At 42.4% G+C, this 25,957-nt stretch overlaps 1 protein-coding gene across 1 annotated transcript in view; it reads left to right on the top strand.

Moving 5' to 3' along the window:
• The window catches only part of LOC116314370 (cholecystokinin receptor-like), a 114,175-nt gene that overhangs the window by 18,016 nt on the left and 70,202 nt on the right, over positions 1 to 25,957 (top strand). The window contains exon 2 of the mRNA XM_039607566.1: positions 10,856 to 11,104. Coding sequence (XP_039463500.1) covers positions 10,856 to 11,104 — 249 coding nt within the window. The remainder of the gene's footprint in view (positions 1 to 10,855; positions 11,105 to 25,957) is intronic.

Below are 25,957 nucleotides of genomic sequence, written 5' to 3'. Positions count from 1 at the left end.
TTGTGAACTCTGGGATGGAGGGAGATGGCCCTCTGTAGGTCTTCTCCTTTACAGCTATGGCTGTAGTGGGAGCTAACACCGGTTCTGGGGGGAGCATGTTCGCGTCGAAACTAGGTCCAGCTAGTGATCGAGATAAGGGGTGGACTGTGGTGCACGAGGCTGAAAGTCAGGAGCTTCAGTGGCTGAGGGTTGCTGTAACTGTAGCTCTTGTAGGCGTCGGCTAAGCTCTTGTGCAATGGCTGGTAGCGGTGGAGGTGGAACAGACTGTACTTCTGGTAGATCAGGATGATCTCTCGGGAGAAAAACTGGAGGTGGTGGTACTGGCCATTCTTCAGCTGCATCCTGTGTGTAGGATGTATTGTGCTGCTCTGGTCTCAGGGGGAAAGGCTGTGGGGTTAGAGGTGTGGAGACCCAAGTGTCATCAGCTGAAATGTAGCCCCCTGGCTGCTGGGCAGAACGTGGCGGGTGGATTCCAACGTGGTGACATTGCGATCCATCTGCCTCCTCATGTCTCCTACCATCAGCTGAAGTTGCCTGTTGTCCTCCTGCAGTTGCTGCACAATGTTCATGAACTCCGGTGGAAGGCTGGATGACACTGGGGTCCGTCCTGCAGCTCCAATGGAACCAGGAGTCTGGGTGAGGGGCGTCATCTTGGCGTATCCTCTCTAGTCTGCTGCTGCTCCAATGTAGCAGTGGGTGGCAGTGTGTAGCCTTCATACTGAGTCATCCATCCTGGTGGTCGCACAGCCCTCCGTGGACGTGCACCTGCTCTCTGGGGTCATAATCCATCTTCACTCTCTGTAATCACCTATCCGGCTCGAAGGACCAATTTGTTATGATGATTTCTGATATGAGGTTCAGTTCTACGGTGGTGATCGCAGGGTGTGCACAGGTCAAGTGCCACTATGACCCTCCAGGAAATAACGAGGACAGGGGATGATCGTTCAGCTCTTTAATGGCAGATTTGGCGTGTATGTGTGGGTGTGTGTGTGTGTTCTACAAACAGAATGGGAAAACAGAACACAAATTACAATCAAATATAGACAACAATAATCACTATATAACATATTACAGCCACATACTTGTCTTATAGGACTTACTACTAGGCTGACGGCCTGTACTTTTAGTCTGATCCATATTTGGCAACAAAGAAAATAAACATCTTTCTATCACTTAACCCTTGTGCCTCACTCACTTATGATGCTAAATAAAGAAGGCAAATACACATAACAAATCACCAACTCAAACCGAACTCAGTTTGGCCTAGGTGAACTTAGCTTAGCTTAGCCCGCTTAGCTTAGCGATAAATTAGCTTATAGCAAATGTACGGACAGAGGATGCCCAGAGCAAGAAAACATGCAGGCTATCATTCTTACACAAGAAATATCCTGTAACTCACCAGTCTTATGGACGCACACTCTCAATGAACCCACATAAACCGCTCCAAAGGATAACTTGTGATTCACACTGCCTCCATGAACACCATTTTACATTCTAGTCAAAACATTACTCACAAAACGGCCGCGCCCTCTAGTGGCGAGGCAGAAAACTGCATCACAGTCCTGCCTTCAGAACAGGGCTACAAGACCATCGCCAATCAACTGAGTGAGAAGGTGACAACAGTTGGTGCCATTATTCGCCAGTGGAAGAACCATAAAATAACTGCTAATCTCCCTCGGTCTTGAGCTCCATGTAAGATCTCATGATAATGAGATAATAAGAGCAGTGTGGAACCAGCCCAGAACTATTCAGGAGGAACTTGTCAATGATCTCAAGGCAGCTGGTACCATATTCACCAAGAAAACATTTGGTAACACACTACACCGTGAAGGACTGAAATCCTGTAGTGCCTGCAAGGTCCCCCTGCTCAAGAAAGCACAGGCCCGTTTGGAGTTTGCCACTGAACATCTCAATGATTCAGAGGAGGACTGGGTGAAAGTGTTGTGGTCAGATGAGACCAAAATCAAGCTATTTGGCATCAACTAAACTTTGGAGGAGGACGAATGCTGCCTATGACTCCAAGAACCCTGTCCCCACCGTCAAACATGGAGGTGGAAACAGTATGCTTTGGGGTGTTTTTCTGCTAAGGGGACAGGACAACTGCACCGCATCAAAGGGAGGATGGATGGGGCCATATACTGTCAAATCTTGGGTGAGAACCTCCTTCCCTCAGCCAGGGCATTGAAAATGGATTCTGGGTGAGTATTCCAGCATGACATGACACGGCCAAGGCTGAAGAAGAAGCTCAAGAAGAAGCATTTCACTAGCAGGGACCACTTCCTTGGTAACGATGGGCAATGAGGGATGAGGAAGTGTGAATAGTGCTGCGGTTTGGGGAAGGCCTTGAAGGGGACTGGCAACGGCTCTCGGGCCGGGCATATCCCCCTGTATTAACAAGAAATAAAGGAAGAAGGAGGAGGAAGAGGAGGAAAGGAAGAGAGGAGAGGACAGGAGAAGACGGGAAAGAAAAAGGGGGGGCAGGGTGGGGCATGAAAATGAGAACAGCGGGTATTGGAGAAGGGTTTTTTTTATAGCCTCAGGCCAGAGGGGGCGTGAAGGAGGAGTGGTCCCGCTCCTGAAATTCAGATGATATCTCCACTTCACTAGCAGGAACCACTTCCTTGGTAACCTTGGGCAATAAGGGATGAGGAAGTGTGAATAGTGCTGTGGTTTGGGGAAGGCCTTGAAGGGGACTGGCGACGGCTCTCGGTCCGGGCTGATCCCCCAAAGATGGCATCCCCTACAGGAGCGAAGACTGGGCATTACGGAGGTTTTGGAGATTGTTGTGAATGTATAACAGGTAGGCTTGTGATGACCGTCGACCCAGGAGCTTGATTAAGTGGTCGGGGATTCCTTTGCGGGAGGCAGAAGTCGCGGCGCCGGTGAGGAAGGGATGGCCAGGGAAGAGATTTGGAGAAATCCCGGAAGGCGAGAGCACTTGGCGAAAGTGTGAGGGGAACCATGTCCTGGTTGGGCCGTGGCCAGATTCGGTGATGAACGGAGGATCTGAAAGTAAGGTGTGCTGAGATTTTCTGAGGTCGAGGTAAATTTCCCCTTGTGAGACTCATAAAGGTACATCAATCAATCAATCAATCAATCAATCAATCAATCAATCAATCAATGGGTTAGTGATTCGAAGGGTCTTAAAGGTGAGTTTATTTTGAAGTAGTATATAGGCGTGGAGCTGCCCGATTGATTGCCAGGAAGTAATCGCTATACTTCAGCCGGAGGGTAGAAGATCTGAAGTTAGGGGTAAGTGGTGTAGGGTCGTGGCAGGTGACTGACGCTGGAGACCTTTGATGAGTAGTGATATCTGGGATGATGTAATGGTTGGGCATGGTGAACCTGTGAGCAGTTTGGCAAAGAAATTGATGCCACTGAGGTATGTCTTTATTGAGGGAATTTTGATGCTCAGGAACCGGAAGGCATGAGATATGAAGCTGGAAACTGTTGCAATGTCGAATGACGGGAAGGGCAGGTTGAAGTTATGATGCAATGAACGGTACGTGTTCCAAGCGGTCCAATAGGAGGACAATGTGCTTGCTACAAGGCTATTTAAAATCGCTTCTTGGGAGATGCTGATGAGTTCTGCGATGCTGGGGTTTAGATCTCGAACGTCGTGGCTGAAAATGGAGGAACTGGGGTCGGAGCTGCCTCTGCGTGGGGTGCCAAGGCCAAGGAACCAAAAAAGGCAGCTTATGGTTGTTAGAGAGGATCCAACATAGAGCTTCGGAGAGTGAATCAAAGAGCTTGGGGCTGCTTTTGCAACCGAAGGTCAGTCTGACGGCGAAATAATAGGCATCCCTCAACTTGACTCCGAACAGGTGCCAGAAGTCGGAGTGAATTGGCAAGACCTTAAAGGCACTTGTGAAGTCAGCTTTAGAGAGCCATGCGCCTCTGCCAGCGAGTTTAATGAGAGAAATGGCATGGTTCACTGTTGAGTATTTGAGAGAGTAGTTGTTGCTGGAAATGAGGCTATTTATGCTTGGAATCTGACTGCCGTGGGGAGTGGAAAGATCGATGATGATGCGCTTTTTTCCTGAATATTTCCTGGTGGCGATGCCCAGAGGGTTGATGCGAAAGAGAGGGAAGGGAGGTTCGGGGAAGGGTCTGATCATGAAACCCTCGCTGACTTCCTTGGCGAGCAGGCTGTCGACGGTTTCTGGGTCTTTGAGTGCTGACTGCAGATTTTTGCAAGTGCAAGAAACCGAAGGCTGGGCGACGATCCCTGGGTGGAAGCCTTCCGAGAAACCTTTTACTAAGAAGTTGACGAAGTCTGGGTTAGGGTGATTTTGTAAGGCGACTTTTAGTGCCGAAATGTGGATGGGTGTGGAGGCTGACGGAGCTAGCCATGGCTTGGTGGGGTTGTGGGGGCATGCGGGGCGGGAATGGCCGCCGCCGCAAAAGGAGCAGCAGTGAAGATAGCAGCACTGAGACAAGGAACAGCCAGAGTCGTTGAAGTTATTGCAAATGGTACGGCCTCCGAGGTGCATGATGGGACTGCCCCGCCTGTCTGAACCGTGAGGCAAAGGCATGCTGGGGGTGGTTTAGAAGGTTCTGGTACGGGAGCTGGGGTCAAGTGGGAGAGAACAGAAGGACAGCGCGAGGGCTGTGGATCGTTTTGGGCTGGGACTATGCAGGCGGAAGTGGGATGTGACGGGGCGCCGCACGACTTGCAGAAGAGAGAAGAACAGGCGGCAAAGACGCGGCAGTAGATTTCCTGATCGAGACTGCCCCAGAAGGTGTCTTGGTTAAACTGCTGAAGGCGACCAGCTGCCTGAGAAGCAAACTGGATGTGGTACTGATAGAATCCGGTGCCGCCAAATCGTAACGCGAGGTTGAGAATAATGGTCAGATAGGAGTCGAACTCTTGTCTTTGGGAGGGAAAAGCGGTGCAGAGGACGTCTCTGTATAACGAGAAGGCTAGAGCAAACTCGACCGGGGTGAGCTCTTTTTACCGAGAAGGGGCCGCACCACGTATAATAATGGAACCGTCATGGCCATCGATCACCCTAGGAAGAGCAGGTTGCGTGAGAGGAGGAAGAATGAGCTCAGCTAAATCTACATATTTACCGGCGATGATTAGTTGGCGAAGGTTAGCAGATACAGGAGAAGGCTCTGGGGCCGGTGGGTTGGGAGGAGGAATTGCCGTGGCCAGCGAAAACTGTGCGGTGTTAGGTTGGAGAAATGGAGCCTGGGCGAAAAGGCTAGGCCAGGTGCAGCTCTGAACTTCACCAATGGGAGGAGGAAAGGCTGCTGGGTAGGAGGGAGGAACAGTCGGACGGCTGGTTGTAGGAATGTTAGCTGAAATACGGTGGGAAGGAGCGGAGGTAAGAGGACCTGGCAATGCTGTGCAGGTGTTAGCTGTGGTGTTTAACAGAGGAGGAATGAGTGGCTGAAAACCTGGCATCCCGGTGCCAAGGTTGGTGGCAGAGTTTAGCAATGGAGGAATATGTGGCTGAGGGCCTGGCAACTCGGTGCCGAGAGGGTTTGTTGGGGCGAGCTGCGAAGGGGGGACTGGGGCACGCAGAACTGGCAACCCTAGACGAGTGTCACGCTGAGTGGGAGGAGCAGCTGAGGAGGGAGCATGCAGAGTGGTGGCGAGCTGCGGCTGTAGGTGGCTGGGCGACGGGGAAACCGTGGTGATGAGCTGAAGGGTGAGTAGGAATCAAGCTCTTAGAATTTGTGAGGCATCTGACTACGAGGGGTGTTCGCATGAAAATGAGAACAGCGGGTATTGGAGAAGGGGGGTTTTTATAGCCTGAGGCCAGAGGGGGCGTGAAGGAGGAGTGGTCCCGCTCCTGAAATTCAGATGATATCTCCACAATAAGGTTTCGGAGTGGCTTCTAGACGTTAATCCCATAAAAAATCTGTGGAGGAAGCTGAAGGTTCCAGTTGCCAAACATCAGCCATGAAACATTAATGACTTGGAGAGGATCTCCAAAGAGGAGTGGGACAAAATCTCCCCTGAGATGTGTGCAAAACTTGTGGCCAACTACAAGACACATCTGACCTCTGTGATTGCCAACAAAGGTTTTGTCACCAAGTGCTAAAGCACGTTTTGCAAAGGGGTCAAATACTTATTTCCTTCATGAAAATGCAAATTAATAATTTCTAATTTTTTTGAAATGCATTTTTCTGGATTTTTTGGCTATTGCTTTGCCTCTCACTGTTCAAATAAACCTACCATTGAAATTATAGACTGATCATTTCTTTGTTAGTAGGTAAACTTACCAAATCAGCAGGGGTTCAAATAATTTTTTTCCCTGAGTATATGTTGTACATTTGTATGTACATTTAAATCAGCTGTGTTGGATCAAGGACACATCTAAAAACACATCTAAAACCTGCAGGACACCAGCCCTTGAGGCCTGGAGTTGGACACCCCTGCTTTAAAGGTCATGACAGCAATCACAACTATCCATGTCTCAGCTGTCAAATCAAGTAAAAAAAATGCAATAAGATTAAAAAAATCCTTTGTGATGCAGAAGAGGGCTTCTTCTCTTTGACCCTGTGTGAGAGGGGCATAGCAACATCTGCAGCATCCGACATCGACACATTGCTCAAATGATGAAAAGAATGGAATTTAACTCAACTCAACTCTACTCAGTTTTATTTATATAGCAGCAAATCACAACAACAGTTGCCCCAAGGTGCTTTATATTGTAAGGCAAAAACCCTAAAATATTAGAGAGAAACCTTAACAATCAGATGAGACCTATGAGCAAGGACTTGTTGGCAGCAGGAAATAAGTCCCTTTTGAACTGGAAGAAACATCTGGGCGAACCAGGTTTGGATGGAATGGAATGTTAAGGTGTGCTTACCCTCCTGTAGTCAAAAAGCTGTTATTATGTGGAACATTAATGTGAAAGTAGCTCAGGTGAGCATGGCAGAATGCTGTCACATCTCTGAAATGGGCAATCTTTGGCTAATGAAACAGCTTCAAAAAGCAGAGGACTCTTCTTCATCAAAGGAATAATTTATACTTGCAGTCAAGGGGAACAGAATGTCTCACGTGGCAGAGGTGATTACCATTAACCTGCAATGTCTTGGGTTCAAAACTGGACCGTCTAATCACTCTGTACTTGTTATTGCAGACAAACTTTTTCATAGTTTGCTTTAAAAATTTTATTTAATTTGTCTATTTATAGGGAGGACATTACTATGAGTGTGTCAGTCTGAATCAACTTTTACCTTCACTACTTTGGCAAATCGTCTCCAGCCAATTAAGTTTAGAGTTAAGTCACAGAAACAGGATAAAAGCAGCGATACAAAGAGCTTTTTTCTCCCCTCACGCTGAAAAGTAATGTCATGCTGTACACGCTCATAAGGCACAATTTATCCCACAGTGTTTCATAAAATACTTGTAAATACACCCACACAGAGACAAGCCAAAGCACAGCTATTAGGCAAACAGCAGAGGACATGGGGCAAGTTGGTAATAAGATAGCAAAACAATAATGACAAAAGATCAAAAATACATAATTTTAATGTGCACATTGAAGTCACATAACAGCAGCAGCTGCGGTTCAACAGCTTGGGCAATAGTTTTTCAAGTGTGTAGTTAAATTAAATACTATCAAACACGCCTTATTATCAAAAGCACTGAGTCAAATTCTAAAAACTGGGTCATTTATCTGGGTCTTTTCAGAAGTTTTGCAAATATTGAAATTCAAAATATGCATCTGTGTGGCAGGACAACAATAGTCACTTCAGTGTTTTAAAGTGTTTTAAAGTGTTTTAAATTGCAAGATAAAGACCCTAAAATATTAGAAAGAAACCCCCACAATCAGATGGCGACAGTGGGAAGGAAAAACTCCCTTTTTAACAGGATTCGGTAAGGGCTGTCTCAGTGTTCACTGAATAGAATAGAATAGAATAGAATTCAACTTTATTTTCATTGCACATGTCACAGGTACAGGGCAACGAAATGCAGTTTGCATCCATCCAGAAGTGCTTTAGCCATGATATAGATATATTACAATATATATTAGCAATAATATAGATATGTAAGTATATTACAGAAATGGGTCTATTATGGTATGTTATAATGTACACGGTATGAAGTATGTTGTACTTGGGCAAACTATAAGTATGTACAGGCTGTAGTGAGTACAAGCTATGAACAGGATATAAATATGAAAAAAACTATACAGAATATGAAATAAAAAACTATACAGAAATATGAGAGATACAGTTATACAGAAATGTGAACTATGCAAGTTATAAACAGTTGTAGGATTAAAAATTATTGTATGTACAGAATGATTATTTACACAGAACTATACAGTAGTGCAGTTAAGATAAGTGAGATATGTGGATAATTTCTACAGAGGCTATATAAAGTGCTAGTGGTTGTGAGTGGTGGTTCAGTCCATGTTATTATTGTGTGTATGAGGGTACAGTTGTCCATTGTGTGTGTGTGTGGGTGGTTGTGGGTGTGTGTATGTTCAGTCCATGAGTTTAACGTGGGTCAGATGTCAGGAGGCAGAGTTCAGGAGTCTGACAGCTGTGGGGAAGAAGCTGTTCCGGTACCTGGTGGTCTTAGTCCGGAGGCTCCTGTAGCGCCTCCCAGAGGGCAGGAGGGTGAAGAGTCCATGTGATGGGTGACTGGGGTCTCTGATGATTTTCCCAGCCCTTTTCAGACACCGCTTCCTGTAGATGTCCTTTATGGCAGGAAGTGGTGCTCCGGCGATGCGCTGGGCAGTTTTCACGACCCTCTGCAACGCCTTCCGGTCCGAGGCAGAGCTCCCGTACCAGACTGTTATACAGTTGGTCAGGATGCTCTCGATGGTGCAGCGGTAGAAGTTCACCAGGATGTCTGAGGACAGGTGGTTCTTCCTCAGAGTCCTCAAGAAGAAGAGGCGCTGGTGAGCCTTCTTGACCTTCTTGGAGCAGTTGGTCGTCCAGATGAGATCCTCGGAGATGTGGACACCCAGGAACTTGAAGCTGTTCACACGCTCCACAGCCGTCCCTTTAATGTGGATGGGTGGATGTGGGTCAGCATTCCTCCTGTAGTCCACAATGAGCTCCTTAGTCTTCTCAGTGTTAAGCAGCAGGTTGTTTGTGTCGCACCACTCAGCCAGACGATCCACCTCCTCCCTGTAGGCGGTCTCATCGTTGTCACTGATGAGGCCAATCATTGTGGTGTCATCTGCAAACTTAATGATGGTGTTGGAACCATCAGCAGGTCTGCAGTCATGGGTGAAGAGGGAGTAGAGGAAAGGGCTCATCACACAGCCTTGTGGTTCATTGTGATTGTTGCTGAGCAGCGGTTATCCAGCCGGACATGTTGGGGGCGGTTGGTCAGGAAGTCCACTGTGGCACAAAGATGCGTTTTAAGCCCCACAAACACGCGCTGTTTGTGTCCTGCTTCTACTCCTGATGAGCAATGCTTGCCTTAAAGGTGATGTGCTACATTCTGTGCACAGGCTCTGCTGTAAACCTCCGGACTTCTCGCATGTCTCTGTGTTTAATCAGAGGACTCAGTCAGCACATGGCCAGCCCCGACCTTGTCCTGTCAGATACTCTCATTCTCAAACAGACTTGCTGTGACAGGCCGGTGTTAGTAAAGGGAGCATCCCAAAAACCCTCTGGCTGGGCCATCCAGCACCCACTGATGCTTAGCTGTATGGCAGCGCTGTAAGAAGGAAATCTTATGAAACACACTGTAGACGACTGTTTCATTATATTCTTTTTTTTTAAGATCTCAGTGCATGCCACCACATGTCTGTATGATCAATTTGTATAATTAAACCAGCCTATGTTTTTGCTTAACCCTGTATCTGTTTTCAGAGCCTTTGTAGTCACTATGCATTTTGCGTCTTTGTGTCGTTGTTTTCATACGGATGTAGTCATTATCTTTGTTTTTGTAGTCATGACGATCTCAACTAATTTTTGTTTTTGTTTCGTAACTTTGTTAGCGTTGTTCAGTTGTCATTTACCTTCTACTCAGTGACTTTGTATCTATTTTCAGTCATTATGCATCAGTTTGTAGTCATTTATGTCTTTTTATGATTTTTTTGTCATTTGTATCTCATTTTAGTCGCTTTTGCATCTCACTGTAATCGTTTTTATTACTGTGGCCTGGAATTACATCTGGCTGTTGCTCAAATCTTGCTCCTGCCCCCACAAACAGAAAGGATATTGTTGTTGATGAAAAGAGAACTGTTTAATTTTGATCTTGTTTTTCCAGTTTGGGTTGTATTCCCAAGTGAGCCACCTGACACAGTCGGCTCGGTGCTTGTGATATTGTTTATCTTCATGTTTTTCTTGAAAATTACTACTAATGCTTTCATTCACAGGGTGAGGAGAGGAATATTGACATTAGCACGATTTAAGATGTTGATTAAGCCAAGTTATTCTGTCTTGTAATAGATTTTGGTGTTGTTTATGCGCTCAGAGTCTTATTTCCCAGGGGAGCAACCTGATCCAGGCTGTTGTCTTCATGTATTCATGCAATTATCTCCTTTTAAATTTTCTTATCTTGATGTTTTCTTTTTATTTATTCATATCTAATTTAATACAAGGGTTGCGTGAATAATTCTAAAAAGTATTACTTGCGTTTGCATGCAAATTAATAAAACTGCTTTTGGATTAATTTGGGTGTATAGATCCTGGTGAAAGACTTTTGTCAGCCAGCCAGTTCAATTCATGCACTTGTGTTAATCTTATGCTGCTTTTATTTGCTTTTCCACTTCTTATTCTTTGTTTATTACTGTTACAAGTACAATTTCTTCTCTCCCAGGACTGAAGTAACACAAACCTGCTCCTGGAAACTGAGATTTTGTTAAGAGAAGCTTACAATATTCCTTCCTATAACTGAAAATGCCCTGTGTCTCTTTGTGTCTATCAGAGATGGACTCCTTGCGTATTTTGCTCTACTCGCTCATCTTCCTGCTCAGCGTCTTCGGCAACCTCCTGATCATCGTGGTCCTGATGCTAAACAAGCGCATGCGGACGGTCACCAACTCCTTCCTGCTGTCGCTGGCGGTCAGCGACCTGATGATGGCCATTTTCTGTATGCCCTTTACACTCATCCCCAACATGCTAGAGGACTTCATCTTTGGAGCCACCATGTGCAAGATTGTCACCTACTTAATGGGTGAGCATGAGTCTTTTGATACCAAACCTGAGCTGAATTGTACACTTTTAGTATATGAGGCATTTAAAGAGATCCACTTCCTGTGCTGTTTTTCAAAGAAGGGATCATCTGATCAGCTTATAAGTAACTTTTCTTAGGCGTCATCAGATCAAGTCATGCTAAAGAATATCTTTGCTCTGGATTTGTTCAAGTCTTTAAAAAACCTTTGTCAAAAAGCACTCCTGTGCGTTTGCAGGGATCATTTTAGGGTCTTTATCTTACAGTATAACGTGCTTTGGGCAACTGTTTTTATTAACTGGTGCTACATAACTGAACTGCAAAGCTGCCCCATTATAAGAGCACAACACATCAAAAGCCATGATTGACAGTGAGGAAGATTGCTGTAGGAAGAGAAAATGGATCACTGTCTTGTGTACAGCAAACAACAGCAGCTAAGTGCAGAAGGCTCACACTCTAAAGAAATGAGTAAAAACAAAACCCACTGTAGTCACTACAATAAATGCTACCTGTTCAATGGATTTAGTTGAATGGGAGATGTCACTTTTATTTGCCTGTGATGATCATCTGAGCGGAGCTTGGAAACCAAACAAACCCTCAGAGTGACTTGAAAAAGAGTTTTACAAGATGGAAGCAAGCCATATGCCAGCAGAGTGTAATCAGAGGAAAAGAACCAAAGAAACTGTTTTATGCAAATATGAATACAGGTAGGTCTTGAGTCTACACTCATTGCTCGTGCTCCAGAGTTGCTGCCAATTCTTTTGATGCTTTAGCCGTTGTGTGCTACTTGGAAGGCTACAGGCTACATGTTGAAGTGTACTTGGGCAAAATAATAAACCCCAGACTTTATGAATGGGTGAATGTGGTTTGTAGTCTAAAAAGTGTTTGAGTGCTTAGTTACAGTTGTAAGGCACTATATAAGCACCAGTTCATTTACAATTCAGGTGGCACTACAGAAAAGGAGCCTGATGTTAATGTGACAGCTGGTAATCAAGGGATGAAGTGGGCCGGGATGATCCTGAACGGCATCTGACACCTTTATTAAGAGTTATTAAATCAGCCAGTTTATTGTATAATATCGGTATTCCTTCCGGCCAATCTCATGCACTTACTCGTCCAAAGAATCAGAAAGTAATGTTACCCCACAGTCTCCTACACATCCTTTTTTCTCCTTCTCATCCCTGCCATGCGTTAATTCATACAGATACCAGTAAAATTGTGATCAAGTAGCTCAAGCAGGGTTGCTTTATTTTCCAGGAAAGAAAGATGTATGAAAGAGAGGACAGGAGGAGATACTGTATACATATTTCTATGTCAGTTTCTTCTTTTAGAGGAGAATTTCAGGCCGTTGATTCACACAGCAGAATTTTGATCAAGTTTCAAATGGTGACAGAAGGTTAGGTTAATAACACAGTGTGAAAAGCTGTGGTATAAACAATTCATGAATTCAATTACTTTATGCAAATGAAAAGTTATTGATTTATTTATTTGTGCATATGGAATAAGAAAAGTAAAAAGGCCACTTTAGTACGTGTAACGGGTGTGTTCCTGCGCTGTGTCTGACAATGAAAGGTCACAGGGGAATTGTAGAAAAGGGGAGAGGCCAAAGGGGTACCCTGTATTTATATAGGGCTGCACCAAAGAAGAAGAAGAAGAAGAACTAGAAAGCGAAAATTTCAGAAGAAATTTTATGTGTGCCTATGCCGCTGCTAATCACTGTAGTTGCCATTCATACGGCTACAGAGAGCAAAACTCAGAAGAGCAGCCATTCTCCACCATGAACTATGGTAAAAACAAACACCGCTCACGCTTCACAGATGACAGCTTACAGTTTTGTGTAAAGATGAAGTTACTTCGTACAGCGCCGATTTGCAGACGCTGTGCACACAGGTTCATGAGCAGAAGTCCCATTGTACCACGGCAGACCCGACAATGTTTGCATGAACACGCTTTGAGGCATTACATTATGGACCACTTTTCACACATGCATTCACTTTTTGTTTTTGTTATTTTTACACAGTGTTCTGAATGATGAACAATGGTCTACAGCCAATCTTGTGTATTATTATACAAACTTTGGTTGTAAGATTCAGATAAGTATTTAATAAAAGCTAAATATTTTATATGAGAGTAAGAAAGAAAAGTATATCTTTATGTCCACCTTTCTCTGTTAATGCCCTACCTGGCCCCTGGCAAAAGCTTTGCTAGATCCGCCCCTGCACAGTTACCAGCTGTCAGCTACACAAAAACAGGAGCTTGGTGTTTACAGGGAGTGCAGAATTATTAGGCAAATGAGTATTTTGTCCACATCATCCTCTTCATGCATGTTGTCTTACTCCAAGCTGTATAGGCTCGAAAGCCTACTACCAATTAAGCATATTAGGTCATGTGCATCTCTGTAATGAGAAGGGTGTGGTCTAATGACATCAACACCCTATATCAGGTGTGCATAATTATTAGGCAACCTCCTTTCCTTTGGCAAAATGGGTCAAAAGAAGGACTTGACAGGCTCAGAAAAGTCAAAAATAGTGAGATATCTTGCAGAGGGATGCAGCAGTCTTAAAATTGCAAAGCTTCTGAAGCGTGATCATCGAACAATCAAGCGTTTCATTCAAAATAGTCAACAGGGTCGCAAGAAGCGTGTGGAAAAACCAAGGCGCAAAATAACTGCCCATGAACTGAGAAAAGTCAAGCGTGCAGCTGCCAAGATGCCACTTGCCACCAGTTTGGCCATATTTCAGAGCTGCAACATCACTGGAGTGCCCAGAAGCACAAGGTGTGCAATACTCAGAGACATGGCCAAGGTAAGAAAGGCTGAAAGACGCACCACCACTGAACAAGACACACAAGCTGAAACGTCAAGACTGGGCCAAGAAATATCTCAAGACTGATTTTTCTAAGGTTTTATGGACTGATGAAATGAGAGTGAGTCTTGATGGGCCAGATGGATGGGCCCGTGGCTGGATTGGTAAAGGCAGAGAGCTCCAGTCCGACTCAGACGCCAGCAAGGTGGAGGTGGAGTACTGGTTTGGGCTGGTATCATCAAAGGTGAGCTTGTGGGGCCTTTTCGGGTTGAGGATGGCGTCAAGCTCAACTCCCAGTCCTACTGCAAGTTTCTGGAAGACACCTTCTTCAAGCAGTGGTACAGGAAGAAGTCTGCATCCTTCAAGAAAAACATGATTTTCATGCAGGACAATGCTCCATCACACGCGTCCAAGTACTCCACAGCGTGGCTGGCAAGAAAGGGTTTAAAAGAAGAAAAACTAATGACATGGCCTCCTTGTTCACCTGATCTGAACCCCATTGAGAACCTGTGGTCCATCATCAAATGTGAGATTTACAAGGAGGGAAAACAGTACACCTCTCTGAACAGTGTCTGGGAGGCTGTGGTTGCTGCTGCACGCAATGTTGATGGTGAACAGATCAAAACACTGACAGAATCCATGGATGGCAGGCTTTTGAGTGTCCTTGCAAAGAAAGGTGGCTATATTGGTCGCTGATTTGTTTTGGTTTTGGTTTTGAATGTCAGAAATGTATATTTGTGAATGTGGAGATGTTATATTGGTTTCACTGGTAAAAATAAATAATTGAAATGGGTATATATTTGTTTTTGTTAAGTTGCCTAATAATTATGCACAGTAATAGTCACCTGCACACACAGATATCCCCTAAAATAGCTAAAACTAAACACAAACTAAAAACTACTTCCAAAAACATTCAGCTTTGATATTAATGTGTTTTTGGGTTCATTGAGAACATGGTTGTTGTTCAATAATAAAATTATTCCTCAAAAATACAACTTGCCTAATAATTCTGCACTCCCTGTATGAGAGTAAGAAAGAAAAGTATATCTTTGTGTCCACCTTTCTCTGTTAATGCCCTACCTGGCCCCCTGGCAAAAGCTTTGCTAGATCCGCCCCTGCACAGTTACCAGCTGTCAGCTAAATAAAAAAGGAGCTTGGTGTTTATTTCTCTCAGAAATAGTTCATAACTTCCTTCAACTCATTCATGTCACCTAAAAAAAGGTAAACCTGTTTCTCCATCACCAGTTCAGCTCTGATGATTCAGTAAGGTCATCTCCTGGTTTCGACCAGCCGCTTCTACAGCTGTGGCTCCAGCAAACATCAGCTGATACTAGAAATTAAAATCAAATGAATTCTAACAACAGCTGATCAAGCTTAAACGTGCTGCTGTTGTTTAGCGCGATAAACAAACAAGAGAGAAAAGCCGATCATTGATCAGTTTCATGACTGAAGTTTGAACAGGCGAGAGAATGACAGGGGAGGCTGTCATAAACTCCATCGTGCTAGCTACCACGCAGTACGAGTTATTATAACTGATTGTAAAAAGTCAGCACAAGGACAATAAACTACACCTAAACTCGGTTTATATCTGACCCAAATAGAGTGCAGGTCATAACTTCTTACCTGAAATTCAGTTCACCTCACGCTCCGACCGGCAGCCGCCTGCTTCTCCTGCCTTCGGTTTCCCTGATCCACGATCTACCACCGGTCGATCGGCGGTCGCCCGCCGCCTCGTTCCCGCATGTTCTTTCTGACACACACGGTGGATAGCTGCCCTCGGTTGTAGCTCCGCGTCAGCGACTACCAAACAACTCAGTTATTTTTTCCACATTGACCAGCATCTGGACAATCCACCGCCTTTCACTGTTTGTACCGTTACTAAAAAAAACCCTCATCGGCTCATAAAAACGAAAAATAAGTCCAGCTATGACCCTGAGTCAAAAGACAGCCAGCTCGGGTTAGCTAGCTACCTGTCTAGCTCTTTGCAGGCACCGAAAACATCAGAGCTAATATGGGATGTCTTGGTAACACGAGCAGATATTTGAAGTTTACATCTGGCCAATCCACCACCTTTCACTGTTTATACCGTTACTAAAATGAATAAATAAATAAATCATCGGTCCATATGAACGAAAAATAAGTCCAGCTGTGACCACGAGACATTGCGAAGGACCGGGGTGAAACCATAGTAAGCCGCCTCACTGTCATCCAGGCCGGCTGTAGCTTGTTAGCAAAGCAGCTAGCTAGCTAGCCAGCTAGCCTCAGGCAGAAACGACATCGTCAGAACAGTGTCGCTAATATGGGATGTTTTGACAAAACAAGCAGATATTTGAAGTTTACACAACTACATTCTCGCCTGAAAATATCTTAAAAGTTTATTTTGTGACCTAGAAACAGTATTAAGAGGAAAATAAAAACTAAGTGATGGCCGCCATTGTTTGACTCGGCAGAGGCCTGCTATGAATTGTGGGATATTGAGTTTTCCACCAAGCATTACCGTAACTTTTGAATGATTTATGCAACCTTAAAAATTCCAATGGCTCCCGAAAGCAGCGACGCTGTGCGCACCGTTGAAATTGTCATCATTACGGTAATCCAAATAAGGGTAGACAGGCTGTACCACTCCCGGCATACCACTAGAGAGAGCCAACACACCACAAATGAAGTTTGAAATTTGTTTCAATGGGACCAAAAGATGGAGCCAACACACCACAAATGAAGTCTGTTTATTTGGCGCCAAAAGATGAATTGGCCTAAATTTGCACTAAAATATTAATATTTAAAAACTATAAAAGTCATGAACACCAAAAGTCATGACATAATAGTCCAGCTCCAGCCGCACAAAATGATCTAACATATGTAACCCTAATGTCAAAACTGTTCGGCAGAGGAGCGCGGGAAAATTTTCACTAAAATATTAATATTTAAAAACTATAAAATTCATAAAGACCAAAAGTCATAGCACACCATTCCAGATCCAGCCGCACAAAATGAGGTAACATATATGAAGCTTGTCTCAAAACTGCGGGCGAGATTCGCTGCAAAATTTCAGGCGGAAACTGGAGAATAATAATAATAATAACTAGAAAGCGAAAATTTCAGAAGAAATTTTATGTGTGCCTATGCCGCTGCTAATCTGTGTAGTTTTCCATTCATACGGCTACAGACAGCAAAACTCAGAAGAGCAGCCATTCTCCACCATGAATTATGGTAAAACAAACACCGCTCGCGCCTCACAGATGACAGCTTACAGTTTTGGGTAAAGATGAGGTCACTTTGTACAGCCCGATTTGCAGACGCTGTGCACACAGGTTCATAAGCAGAAGTCCCTCTGTACCACGGCAGACCCGACAATGTTTGCACGAACACACTTTGAACCAGTACGTTATGGACCACTTTTCACACATGGTTGGTGTACCCTCCCAGCCAGCTGTAGCTTTTCAACTCACAGCCCGACACACACCCAAAAACAGCCGAGAGAGCACAGACTACGCCCGAGAGGTGTGATTGCAGATGCCCCTCAGGTGGGTCCACCTCCCTGCAGCGGCACTGCAGACCACGCCCGCCACACATATCAAACACGTAAAATAAATATTTATGCACTTTTGCATTCACTTTTGTTTTTTGTTATTTTTACACAGTGTTCTGAATGATGAACAATGGTCTACAGCCAATCTTGTGTATTATTATACAAACTTTGGTTGTAAGATTCAGATAACTATTTAATAAAAGCTAAATATTTTATACAGGGAGTGCAGAATTATTAGGCAAATGAGTATTTTGTCCACATCATCCCCTTCATGCATGTTGTCTTACTCCAAGCTGTACAGGCTCGAAAGCCTACTACCAATTAAGCATATTAGGTGATGTGCATCTCTGTAATGAGAAGGGGTATGGTCTAATGACATCAACACCCTATATCAGGTGTGCATAATTATTAGGCAACTTCCTTTCCTTTGGCAAAATGGGTCAAAAGAAGGACTTGACAGGCTCAGAAAAGTCAAAAATAGTGAGATATCTTGCAGAGGCATGCAGCAGTCTTAAAATTGCAAAGCTTCTGAAGCGTGATCATCGAACAATCAAGCGTTTCATTCAAAATAGTCAACAGGGTCGCAAGAAGCGTGTGGAAAACCAAGGGGCAAAATAACTGCCCATGAACTGAGAAAAGTCAAGCGTGCAGCTGCCAAGATGCCACTTGCCACCAGTTTGGCCATATTTCAGAGCTGCAACATCACTGGAGTGCCCAAAAGCACAAGGTGTGCAATACTCAGAGACATGGCCAAGGAAAGAAAGGCTGAAAGACGACCACCACTGAACAAGACACACAAGCTGAAACGTCAAGACTGGGCCAAGAAATATCTCAAGACTGATTTTTCTAAGGTTTTATGGACTGATGAAATGAGAGTGAGTCTTGATGGGCCAGATGGATGGGCCCGTGGCTGGATTGGTAAAGGGCAGAGAGCTCCAGTCCCACTCAGACGCCAGCAAGGTGGAGGTGGAGTACTGGTTTGGGCTGGTATCATCAAAGGTGAGCTTGTGGGGCCTTTTCGGGTTGAGGATGGCGTCAAGCTCAACTCCCAGTCCTACTGCAAGTTTCTGGAAGACACCTTCTTCAAGCAGTGGTACAGGAAGAAGTCTGCATCCTTCAAGAAAAACATGATTTTCATGCAGGACAATGCTCCATCACACGCGTCCAAGTACTCCACAGCGTGGCTGGCAAGAAAGGGTTTAAAAGAAGAAAAACTAATGACATGGCCTCCTTGTTCACCTGATCTGAACCCCATTGAGAACCTGTGGTCCATCATCAAATGTGAGATTTACAAGGAGGAAAACAGTACACCTCTCTGAACAGTGTCTGGGAGGTTGTGGTTGCTGCTGCACGCAATGTTGATGGTGAACAGATCAAAACACTGACAGAATCCATGGATGGCAGGCTTTTGAGTGTCCTTGCAAAGAAAGGTGGCTATATTGGTCGCTGATTTGTTTTTGTTTTGTTTTGAATGTCAGAAATGTATATTTGTGAATGTGGAGATGTTATATTGGTTTCACTGGTAAAAATAAATAATTGAAATGGGTATATATTTGTTTTTGTTAAGTTGCCTAATAATTATGCACAGTAATAGTCACCTGCACACACAGATATCCCCTAAAATAGCTAAAACTAAACACAAACTAAAAACTACTTCCGAAAACATTCAGCTTTGATATTAATGTGTTTTTGGGTTCATTGAGAACATGGTTGTTGTTCAATAATAAAATTATTCCTCAAAAATACAACTTGCCTAATAATTCTGCACTCCTGTATGAGAGTAAGAAATAAAAGTATATCTTTGTGTCCACCTTTCTCTGTTAATGCCCTACCTGGCCCCTGGCAAAAGCTTTGCTAGATCCGCCCCTGCACAGTTACCAGCTGTCAGCTAAATAAAAAAGGAGCTTGGTGTTTATTTCTCTCAGAAACAGTTCATAACTTCCCTTCAACTCATTCATGTCACCTAAAAAAAGGTAAACCTGTTTCTCCATCACCAGTTCAGCTCTGATGATTCAGTAAGGTCATCTCCTGGTTTCGACCAGCCGCTTCTACAGCTGTGGCTCCAGCAAACATCAGCTGATACTAGAAATTAAAATCAAATGAATTCTAACAACAGCTGATCAAGCTTAAACGTGCTGCTGTTGTTTAGCGCGATAAACAAACAAGAGAGAAAAGCCGATCATTGATCAGTTTCATGACTGAAGTTTGAACAGGCGAGAGAATGACAGGGAGGCTGTCATAAAGTTCAACATCAGTAACTTAGCGCCGCACACAGCTGTATAGAAACTCCATCGTGCTAGCTACCACGCAGTACGAGTTATTATAACTGATTGTAAAAGTCAGCACAACGAAAATAAACTACACCTAAACTCGGTTTATATCTGACCCAAATAGAGTGCAGGTCATAACTTCTTACCTGAAATTCAGTTCACCTCACGCTCCGACCGGCAGCCGCCTGCTTCTCCTGCCTTCGGTTTCCCTGATCCACGATCTACCACCGGTCGATCGGCGGTCGCCGCCCGCCTCGTTCCCGCATGTTCTTTCTGACACACACGGTGGATAGCTGCCCTCGGTTGTAGCTCCGCGTCAGCGACTACCAAACAATTCAGTTATTTTTTCCACATCGACCAGCATCTGGACAATCCACCGCCTTTCACTGTTTGTACCGTTACTAAAAAAAACCCTCATCGGCTCATAAAAAACGAAAAATAAGTCCAGCTATGACCCTGAGTCAAAAAGACAGCCAGCTCGGGTTAGCTAGCTACCTGTCTAGCTCTTTGCAGGCACCGAAAACATCAGAGCTAATATGGGATGTCTTGGTAACACGAGCAGATATTTGAAGTTTACATCTGGCCAATCCACCACCTTTCACTGTTTATACCGTTACTAAAATGAATAAATAAATAAATCATCGGTCCATATAAACGAAAAATAAGTCCAGCTAAAACACATACTGTCGGCGAGCGACCGGTGCTGACACGAGTTTCACACGCCTCAATATAAGCCAAGCCTGGGTGCTTTTTCACGAAGGGTCGCTAGCGGTGCTAGCTAACTATGCTAGCGGCGCTAGCTAGCTAGCCGACTATCAGCAACACATAAGAGAACTGCTGCTAAATGAACTACACCTAAACTCGGTTTATATCTGACCCAAATAGAGTGCAGGTCATAACTTCTTACCTGAAATTCAGTTCATCTCACGCCCCTGCCTTCGCTTTCCCTGATCCACGATTGACCTCCGCGTTAGCAAACACCGGTCGATCGGGCGGTCGCGGCATGTCCTTTCTGTCATACACCGTGGATAGCTGCCCACTGTTGTAGCTCCGCATTATAGCACCACCAAACAACTCAGTTATTTTTTCCACATCCAGCTGTAACTCCGATTCTGTGCGAGCATTTGCGAGAGACCGGGAGGTGAAACGACAGAGAGAGTCCCTCGCTATCCATTTGCAGCCAAGTGCGGCAGCTAGCTAGGTAGCCAGCTAGCTGTCAGGCAGGACCAACGTCGTCAGAGCACTGTCGCTAAATATGGGATGTCTTGATAAAACAAGCAGATATTTGAAGTTTACACACCTACATTCTCGCCTGAAAATATCTTAAAAGTTTATTTTGTGACCTAGAAACACGAATAAAAGACATATAAAAGCAGTGGTGGCCGCCATTGTTCACTCTGTAGAGGCGTGCTATGAATTGTGGGATATGGAGTTTTCAACACAAGGATAAATCTTTTCGGCTGTACTACTCCCGGTATACCACTAGAGAGAGCCAAGACACCACAAATGAAGTCTGTTTATTTGGCGCCAAAAGATGAATTGGCCTAAATTTGTACTAAAATATTAATATTTAAAAACTATAAAAGTCATAAACACCAAAAGTCACAACACAATAGTCCAGCTCCAGCCGCACAAAATGATCTAACATATGTAATCCTAATGTCAAAACTGTTTGGCAGAGGAGCGCGGAAAATTTTCACTAAAATATTAATATTTAAAAACTATAAAATTCATAAACACCAAAAGTCATAGCACACCATTCCAGATCCGGCCGCACAAAATGAGGTAACATATATGAAGCTTGTCTCAAAACTGCGGGGCGTGATACGTGCCGAAATTTAGGCGGAAGATGGAGAATAATAATAACTAGAAAAAATTTGCATTTCCTGCGAAAATGCTGTGTGGATGCCTTAACGCTGAAGTTGCCTGCTGAAAATGACTGAAAAAGATGAAAAGCTGCAAAAATTGTATGGCAGTAAAGAAACTGAAAAATTATGCTGAAAACAAGTGAAAAAACAGAAACTTTTGCTGAAAAGAGGTGAAAAGGCAAAGATTCTGTTTCAAAGGGGTACAGAAGTTCAAATTTGTACTGAAAAGAGGTGAAAAGGTTTCCTCTGAAATGAGCAGAAGATACTGAGATTTGTATTGATAAGAGGTGAAAGGCTGAAAATTCTGCATAAAATAGGTGAATCAGCAGAATTTCTACTGAAAAGAGGTAAAGAAGTAGAACGTTGCACTGAAAACAGGTGAATCAGCAGAATGTCTGCTAAAAAAGAGATTTCTCTTGAAAACACCTGAAAAAGCTGGGATTTGTGCTGAAAAGGGGTGAAAACACTCACAATTCTGCTGAAACGGGGTGAAGAAGAGGTGTTAGGCTGTTGAGAAGAGTTAAATAAGTTGAACTGATATGTTTGAGTACAAATACTATGATTTGGCAATAATACTGCGTTTTAGCACAACTCCTGAGATTTGATTGAAATACTATGATTTAGAAGAAATATTATGACTTTGTACAAATACAATGTTTTGGCACAAATACTATGATTTGGCAGAAATACTATTATTTAGTAGAAATACTATGATTTACCAGAAGTACAAGGTTTCTGCAAAATACTATGATTTTGCAGAAATACTATGCATTAGTAGTAATACTATAACATCACAGATATATGATGATTTTGCAGACATTCTGGTTTTACACAAATACTATAATGTGGCAGTATACTATGTTTTAGCACAAATACTATGATTTGCTATAAATACTATGATTTGGCACATATACTATATTCAGCAGATATACTATAACAAAACAGAAAGTCTACGACTTAGTAGTAACACTATAACATAATAGATATACTATGATTTTGCAGACAGTCTATGTTTTTGCACAACTAGCACAATATGGCAGAAATACTATGATTTGGCACAAGTACTATCATTTAGTAGAAATACTCTTATTGGCACAAATACTACGTTTCAGTACAAATACTACGATTTGGCAATAATACTGGGTTTTAGCACAACTACTGAGATTTGGGTGAAATACTATGATTTAGAAGAAATACTATGACTTCGTTACAAATACAATGTTTTGGTTCAAATAATATGATTTGCAAAAATACTATGATTTGGTACAAGTACCATGATTTAGTACAAATACTACAATTTCGCTCAAATACTATGGAATTGCAGTAATACTATGATTTGGAATGCTATGATTTGGTAGGAATACTATGCCTTAGTAGTAATACTATAACATAACAGATATACTATGATTTTGCAGAAATTCTATGTTTTTGCACAAATACTACAACAACTACTACTACAAATACTACAAGAAATACTATGTTTGGGCAGTAATACTATTATTTGCTATAAATACTATTATTTGGCACATATACCATAATCAGCAGATATACTATAACATAACAGAAATTCTATGACTTAGTAGTAACACTAATATAACAGAAATTTTAACTGGCTGCAAATAACATGATTTGGCACAAATACCATGATTTGGCAAAAGATACCATGATTTGGCACAAATACGATCATATTGCAGAAATACTATGTTTGGGTACAAATACTATGATTTGGCACAAGTACTATGAATAAGTACAAATACTATGATTTGGCAGAAATACTATGATTTAGCAGAAATACTATGTTTTAACATAAATAATATCTTTTCACAGAAATTTCTGCTAAAAGGTACTATTTCTGCTTTTTAGCAGAAATACTGTAATTTTGCATAAATACTATGATTTGGGATAAATACTATGATTTGGCAGATATACTATATTCAGCACATAAACTATAACATAACAGACATTCCTGCACTTAGTAGTAATCTCATAACATAAAATTAATATTATGGTTCTGCCCCCAAACCATGATTTGGCACAAATACCATGATTTTTCAGAAATACTATGATTGAGCAGAAGTACTAAGATGTAGTAGAAGTACTTTGATTTAGCACAAATACTATTATGGAGGAGTAATACTTTAACATGGGAGAAATATTGATATACACACACACATACACATAGAGCAAAGTGTACAGGGGCTGTTAAGGGTCTGGGCTTGGTATATCTAGGTCAGCTAAATTGGCTGCACCTGCTGTAATCAGCACTTACACACACAGACACAGAGACAGCTATGAGTTTTCTGCAGTGTATTTCTCACATTCAGGATTCCCCTCGAACAAATGGCCATAATTTCCTAACCGTAAGGGCTAGAACGCTCATTCTGACACCGATTTGTTCAGAAGAGATGGGGAAAACTTCAGGCCTTCATAATTCAGAGATAAAATATAAATTATTGAAGATATATGACTTGTAATACACTGTAACTGAGTAGAGGCGAAGCAAAACTGCCTTGACTTGCCCTCAAACAACGTTTTGTAACTCTAAATCTATATGGAGCATCAAAATCATTCTTTCACCGTAAGAAACAGCAGGCTTTGGTGAACAGTCATGGAAATTTTCAGGTCTCTGTTGAAATCAATCAAAAGATATGACGAGAGAAAAAAGTGCCTCATTTCCAGAGTTTGAAATCTGAAGAAATCTGAGCGAGGGAAAATTTCCTACCCTCAAACAAGTGTAATTCATGGCCAAACGGTAATAGGTGAGGAAAAAATTCTTGAATTGTGAGCATCAGGGATGTCTGAAGATATATTGGCACAAGCGTCATGTCTCAACTTTGTTTCGTTAAGGAGATATGACGATTTGAAAATGCCTCTCATTAGAGAATTCCAGCGCTGATTTTGAAGAAACTCTCCATTGAGTTTCTGTGGAGAGTTTTGAGACTTTATGTTACTCTGAGGAGATTTGCAAAAAGTCTATAAGTCCCACAACAATGATAGTGACATTTTCTGAAAGCCAGCAAAAATACCTACGTTTTGATGTATAATTTGTGTGGGTTGAGTGGAAATTGAGCGAGTAGCAAGAAGTTGTTCAGACATGAAGAGAAAATTCAGAAAGGACGAGTGCACACTCTGAGTTAATTGCATAGCAACCATAACAACGCATGTATTTTCTGAAAAATCACAATTTTGCAACTGAAAACTTAAAGAGGTATAAAATTAAAATGGTAGAAGATCTGAAAAAGCTGAATCATTCAGGAATAGCCCAATAGTCTGAGAACATTTTAAAGTTTGAATGGAGTTTCTAGGTGAAAGTATGACAAAGTAGTTAAGTTTCAAAAACAAGCAAGTTTTAGCAGAATTGTGGAAGTTTTCCATTCATTTCAATGGGACAAATTAAAGGAAAAAAGTGTAATATTTTAAAAAGTATAAGAGTAATAAACACCAAAAGTCATAGCACACATTAGCAGAAAGAGCAGAACAGTATAGAGTTTGAACGGAGAAAATCGGCTGAAAACTGAGGCAGTAGATGAGACGGCAAAAACGTCGTCGGAAGTCCTAAGAATAATAATAAAGAATAAAGAGAAACAGGAACTCAATAGTGTGGAAGCCCTTTGAGGGCATCCACACAATAAGAATAACTAGAAAAATTTGCATTTCCTGCGAAAATGCAGTGTGGATGCTGTAACGCTGAAGCTGTCTGCTTAAAATAGCTGAAAAAGCTGAAAAGTTGCAGAAATTGTAAAAACTTTTGCAGAAGCAAAGGAACTTTGCTAAAATGTAGTAACTTAGCAGAAATGCAATATCTTAGAGGAAACATAATACTTGGCAGAAATACAATAGCATAGCGGAACTTAGCAGAAACATTGTAACTTATCAGAAACACGATAACTTCTCAAAAATACAAGAATTTAGGAGAAATAGTATAAGATAACAGAAAGAATATATTTAGCCAAACATTCTTAAACATTACAGAAATACTATGATTTAGAAAAACAGTACAACATAGCAGAAATGCTGTGATTTACCAGAGACACTATAATATACTATGAATATTGTAATTTTAAATAAATACTATGTTTTAGCAAAAATACTCCAGTTTAGCACAAATATTATAACATAGCAGAAATACTACTCTATAGCAGAAATGCTATATTTAGAAAGAAAAATATAATATAGTAGAAATACTATGATTTAGCAGAAATCCTACAATATAGCTTAATATCAATGAATTACAACAGATACTATGATTGAGCAGAATAGTAATAACTTTAGTGAAAATATTGGAAAGGTAAAATGACAAGCTGAATAAAAAGGAACATGGTTAAGTTCGCTCAAAACTAATTTTTTGTTCACCTGTGAAAAAATAAAATAAAAATACATTAAGA

This window comes from Oreochromis aureus, linkage group 23 (genome assembly GCF_013358895.1).
Source record: "Oreochromis aureus strain Israel breed Guangdong linkage group 23, ZZ_aureus, whole genome shotgun sequence".
Taxonomy (NCBI): Eukaryota; Metazoa; Chordata; class Actinopteri; order Cichliformes; family Cichlidae; genus Oreochromis; species Oreochromis aureus.
Note: the sequence above shows the minus strand (reverse complement) of the source record. Positions and strands in the feature narration are given on the sequence as shown.